At 47.8% G+C, this 6000-nt stretch overlaps 1 protein-coding gene across 1 annotated transcript in view; it reads right to left on the bottom strand.

Annotated features, from left to right (window-relative positions):
- Positions 1-6000, bottom strand: part of LOC308174394 (uncharacterized protein) — a gene marked incomplete at both ends in the record, with an annotated part of 43336 nt that overhangs the window by 1057 nt on the left and 36279 nt on the right. Inside the window, 5 exons of the mRNA XM_080549473.1 lie at positions 682-788; positions 2845-3558; positions 3936-4145; positions 4375-4645; positions 4780-4985. Coding sequence (XP_080405599.1) covers positions 682-788; positions 2845-3558; positions 3936-4145; positions 4375-4645; positions 4780-4985 — 1508 coding nt within the window. The remainder of the gene's footprint in view (positions 1-681; positions 789-2844; positions 3559-3935; positions 4146-4374; positions 4646-4779; positions 4986-6000) is intronic.

Here is a 6000-nt window from a genome sequence, read left to right on the forward strand (position 1 = left end):
TCCAAAACACCGTCAAATACACACACAGGGTTCCCACACCTTCTGAAACATCAGATTCAAGCACTTTCAAGACTCAATTCCCTCAAATTCAAGGACCCAACACAGCATAGTTTGAGACAGATCTAGATGAGAATTTATATAATAGGAACTATCTGCTCACAGACAACAATTAAAAGGAGAGGCTTGAATGTGTTAACACTGGATGGTCTCTTGCCTTCTCTACCACAGCACAGCAAAACAATATATTGTGAAATGTGTAAAGTTAAGCAATACAGACTTATTCACAAATTGACAAGCTAAGTTTTTGAATATATATGTTACGGTACATGTGGGAATACGGTACATGTGGGAAAACTAGGGTTAGGGTTAGGTGCTACATCGACTTGGTACATGCTGGCATGTCTAACCCTAATCCTAACCCTAACCCTACCCCTAACCCTAGCACCCTAGCACCTAACCCTAGTTTTCCCACATGTACCATATTCCCACATGTACCGTAACATATATATTTTTAGAGAGAGAGAGAGAGAGGGGAATTCAAGCACTTTCAATGACCCATGTCTATTTTCAAAAACTTTTAAGACCTTGCTTTTTTTTTCTCAAATTCACAAACCTTCAAAGATTTCAAGGACCCGTGGGAGCCCTGCACACATCATACCGAGAAAATAAATCCAAACTCACTTGGTACTGATGTTTCCTTTCAGTATGGGTGTGGTCACCACACTCTTGCTCTTCATGGGTTGGCTGAGGACAGACAGAGGCAGCGTGATCCGTGCCGGCAGCTTCCCCTGCGGTGGAGAGAGGGAGAGTAGAGACGAGAGAGGGAGAGTAGAGACGAGAGAGGGAGAGTAGAGGGGAGAGAGGGAGAGTAGAGAGGTGAGAGGGAGAGTAGAGGGGTGAGACTCCTGGTTGCGTTACCATGACCACAACCTAAAAGGTATACTTTCATCTAACGCCGGTCGAGAGAGGACGCTGGCGTTGCTTGTTCGCCGCTTCTCTGCCCGAAATCTAGATATACTTGCAGTATACAGAGTAGATTGTCCTACAAAGACACTTAGATTCAGATTTAGTCATCTAAAAATGTATTAGACTTTATATTTTTATTTTATTTTACTCAGTTTGTAAAGCGTCTGAGTGTCTAGAAAAGCATTATATAAGTCTAATGTATTATTATTATTATTATTATTATTATTATCTAATGTTCGCATCAAAGTCCTATAGCCATTGAGGTATTTTGTTACCGCTACATGACCTTCATGAAGGTTCCAGGCCCTATGTACCGTATTTTCCGCACTATAAGGCGCACTTAAAAGTCCCAAAAAAAAAAGAAAAACGACAGTGCGCCTTATAATCCGGTGCGCCTTATATATGGATCAAAATGTAAAAATTACATGACCAATATTTTTTTTTTAATAATAATAAAATGTTTCAGTACGACTGGTAAACTACAAAGCCGCACCGCTTGCAGCATTACGGTAATCAGTAAACGACGGCCGCCATCTTGGAATCTCCGCGAATGCTATTGTTATTCTATCATGTGCTCTGAATGGATGCCGTACTCACCCAACTGTTCAATTCGGACACTCACACCGCTTGCAGCATTACGGTAATCAGTAAACACCGGTGTTGTGCTTACTCACAGTCCCACACCACAAGACCCCAAGTAAAGAAGACTAAACAGAGTTTCCGAGGGAACAAAGTGAGATTCTTGGTGCTTTCAACTTGAAGTTTTAAAGTACCCACTCGATATAATAAACAACAGTTTAACGATCACTAAACACTTATCATTTGTGTATTGGATTCATTATTCTCGTTTGCCGGAGGCTACCGGTAAGGGAGGGTTGATTTGTAAACATACTTTCGTTTTAGCTCGTGTTCAAAAGCAAGAACTGTGTGTTCATCTAGTTATGTGTAGTTATGTGTTTTTAGCATGTCGATGTTCTCCCAGTATGTTGTCATGTTATTAAAATACAGTTTAGACCTTCGTAGCGATGTGTTTTGTTAGCTGTTAGCCGCTAGCAGCGTTTGTTGTGGTTTGGTCAGATTCACTTTTCTCCCATTCAGTGTTTGAGATGAACCAACATTCAAATACGCCTGTCGTGTTCAATCTTTCTCTGATTTGAATGTATGACACATCATTTGAAAGCTTACAATCTGTAGTTTAAGCATGTGTAAAAACTGAAAAAGTACGTTGCACATGCACCAGGAGCTGTCACATATTGGTTGTTGGTTATAATTGTATAGCCTATTAGCCTATTGGTTGTTTTCTGGTGTTGTTTTGCTCTGTTTGTAGTCTACTTGATGTATTTTTATCAGCTGTTAAATCACCACAGCGGTTAATCCACTAATAGAGATAATAGCAGATTGAAAATGCTTGTAGCTAACTACTCTATATCTCGTGGTTGCAGCTATTGCGAATTGCTATTCACGCGAGTCAGCTGTGAATCACCGCAGGTCCTTGACGCTTGTTGCAAAAATGGATGACGAACGGCTGATACTTGAGGTGGAAAAATATATATTTTTGACAGTGGAGCAGGTAGAACGTTGATGGTGACAACGCTCAGGTGGAGCTTGGACAACGGGAAGTTGACACAACACCGATGGAGAGGTGACGCAACGCAGTAGGTGGAGCTTGGGCGTAACGCAACCCCAGTCAAACGTTTGACTGCAGTATCTATTCTATGCGCCTTATAATCCGGTGCGCCTTATAATCCGGTGCGCCTTGTGTATGAAAAAAATTCTAAAATAGGCCATTCATTGAAGGTGCGCCTTATAATCCGGTGCGCCTTATAGTGCGGAAAATACGGTATATGTATATATATGCTTCATAGAACAGCGTCTTACTGGCTGTGTGGAGACCACGGTGGCGGTGACGGGGACCTGGCGCACGGTGGCGGTGTGCGTCCCCAGGGTCAGCGTGGCGCCGGAGGCCGCGGGGCCTTTCATCAGGGAGCCCTTAGCCCCGGCCAGGCCGCTGGTGGCCACGGTGACGGCCCCGCTCGACGTGGTGGTCGTCATGGTGATGGTCTGGCCCTGCTTCTGCGGGATGACGCCGAGCCCCGGCATGATGCGGATGGTGGTGCCGCCGCCCTTGGAGTCGGCCGAGGAGATGGTGGAGAAGGTTCTGGGCTTCTGGTCGGCCATGGTGACCGCCAGCGTGGGCATCAGACGGATGCTGTCTCCGGCCGCCTTCAGCAGGGCGGCGGTGGTGGTGGTGACGGCGGACCCCTTACCCGCCTGGCCGTCCCCTGATAAGGTGGAGGAGGAGGAGTAGTGGGGGGGGGTCACGTGGAGCGTGGCGGATATGCTCTTGCAGCCCCCGGCGCCGGCGTGGCCCAGCATGTCGGGGGTGAGCTTGACGGTGGTCAGGGGGGACTTGGTGAGCGTGGCCATCATGTCGGGGGTGATCCGCAGCACCGTCTGGCCCTTGGAGTCGGTGGTGATGGAGGAGGGGGGCAGGCGGAGGACGTCCTTGCCCTGGATCCTCAGGTTGGTGGCGGTTATGGGAATGCCCGCCCCCCCCGTGGCCTTCAGACCGTACTGGCCGGTGATGGCCACCTGCACAGAGAGACGGGGGAGGAGTCAGGAGGAGGAGGCAGGGAATACTCTATGGTGAATTTCACCAAGCAGGGTTAATTAACCCTTTTAGAGTGGAATAGTAGAGATTGACGTTTCTCTACAGAATACTAAATTGAGGTCCTTTTTCTGTATATTACAGACATTTCCATTAATACTTAAAAAGAAAAAGTTTTTTTTTTCTTTATTTTATTGGATAGAGTTAGTGAAGACAGACAGGACAGTAAGGAGAAGAGGGCATGTCAGCATGTCAGCATGCCGGAATCGAACCGCAGTGCTAGACCACTGGACCACTGGACCACTGGACCACTGGACCACCCCAGGCCACAATTCCCAATAACACTTGAACCTCTCTCCACCTGTTTGATGATGTTCTGGCTGGTGACTCCCTGCAGGACAGCGGGGGAGGCTGGGTTGTGAGCCGGGCTGCCAGGGGAGCGGATCTGGGGTTTGGCCACAGTGATGGTGGTGGTCAGGCCTGAGACAGACAGGCCCGTCTGGACCCTGGCGGCCTGCACCTGGACCGGACTACCGACAGACTGGGTCCTGAGAGGCAGTGTCACCACCGCCTGCTCCACACACACAGGAGAGGAGGAATGAGACCAGACACGAAGCTCTGTAGTAACATGCAGACACGACTTCAGACACAGATGAGGGTCATCATTATGAATGGGATGTCATGTTTACGTTTGTCTGTTTCTATTCAAAACCTGTGACTGTGAACAGAGAGACCTTCTGAAGGTCCGGCATGGATTAAAAAATTAAATAAAAATGTAGCTCCCAGAATCCTTCACTCACCTGTGTGATGCCCTTGGTCCCCATGGTGACGGGTACTCTGATCTGGTGGGGGGTCTGGTGCAGCAGCTTGGCCTGCTGGCTGACAGAGGCTCCCAGCCCAGCCTGAGCAGAGACCACCCGTACCTGAGGCAGGGAGCCCGGCCCGGCGTGGCCCACCACACGCGCTGCTGCATGCTGGGAGCTGACGGCCTGAGAAACCTGCGGTCCTGATTGGCTGCTGGATAAGAGGGTGCCCAGCTGAGGCATGGAGGGAGGGGACACCAGGAGGACGCTGGGGGGGCAAAAACAACACGACAGTCAGACAAGACAGGACGTCACATAACAACAACAATAATAACACAGAGACTATATTGGATTTTGGAGCGTCAGAGAGCCCGTCCACAGAAGTGTCTGTTTTCCACTGACCCAGGGCTGCTCTTGGCCGAGTCGGAGACTCCAGCCTTGGTGGGGGTGGTGGCTACAGGGGCGAGGGGTGACTTGGGGGTCCCAGGTGTGCTGGGGGTGGGGGTGGTGGGAGTTGGGGACATGGGATTGGCCCCCGCATCACTCAGCACGGCCTGTCCCGCCTCCAGGGATCCAGGGGTCTTACCCCCTTCCTTACTGCCAGACTTCTACCACACAAACAAGGTGAGTTTGTCAACGTCTCCTCAAACAACCAATCACATCAAACAACAACAAGGAACAGATAACATAAGAAAGTCATTACAATGGATCGCTTGTTACTATGTAAAGCTTGTAACCCTTTTCACAAGAAACGGAAGTGAAAGTGATTTGACAAGACTTTCCGGCTCAAAAGAAAATATGTAAATGGTCAGGAGGGGCAACTCTCCGTACTCCAACAGCATGTAGACACAAACACAGAGGGACAGTAGATATACAGCATGTGCAGTAGCAGTATATACTGAACCTCTACACCCACCTCGAAATACATTCAATTAGGGTTTTTTTCCTAACTGATCGACACAACCTACTTTACACTTTCAATGTGAAGTTGAAACAAATACAAATACAAACAAAAATGGAGAGGAACTAAAGTGCTCAGGAATGGAGAGGAACACACTGCTCAGGAATGCTCCCCTGAGGCCTGGGGAGGAACAACAAACAACACCATCCCAGTCAGTCTGCCCTCGACACCGCCTGGCCAGAGGGAATCCCTTCATGAAATCTCTTTCAAATCTATACTTATGTTTGCAACAATCAATTCAAGTTAGTAATACAGCCAAAAAAAGAAAACGTGTGGCTGGAAATGTGTTTTTAACACAAAGCATTATGTTCAGTCCCAGTCTAGCACACACATCGCCATCACAACATGTCCTGTGTGGACAGCAGTGTTGCTGCACCATGTTATGGGTATTATTGTCACAAGCTGGACTGGGGACTTGGTCAGGATAAGGAGAAATGTGCTGAGTCGTAGTGACAGCCTAATCAACACAGTGTGGAATTGATTCATATTCAAATCTATTATCCATGCACTCAGATGGACTCAACTCAACTCTCTCAACTTACTGAATAACTTTAAGGAGAACCACAGTATGGGGGATGTATAATTTAGCAAACAGGGTTTCCCTGTTTTAAAAATTGTCTTTCACTTGGAAATACTCAAAAAGAATGTAGGTCAATGTGCAG

This window comes from Nansenia antarctica (assembly GCF_963989245.1).
Source record: "Nansenia antarctica genome assembly, chromosome: 20".
Classification (NCBI taxonomy): domain Eukaryota; kingdom Metazoa; phylum Chordata; class Actinopteri; order Argentiniformes; family Microstomatidae; genus Nansenia; species Nansenia antarctica.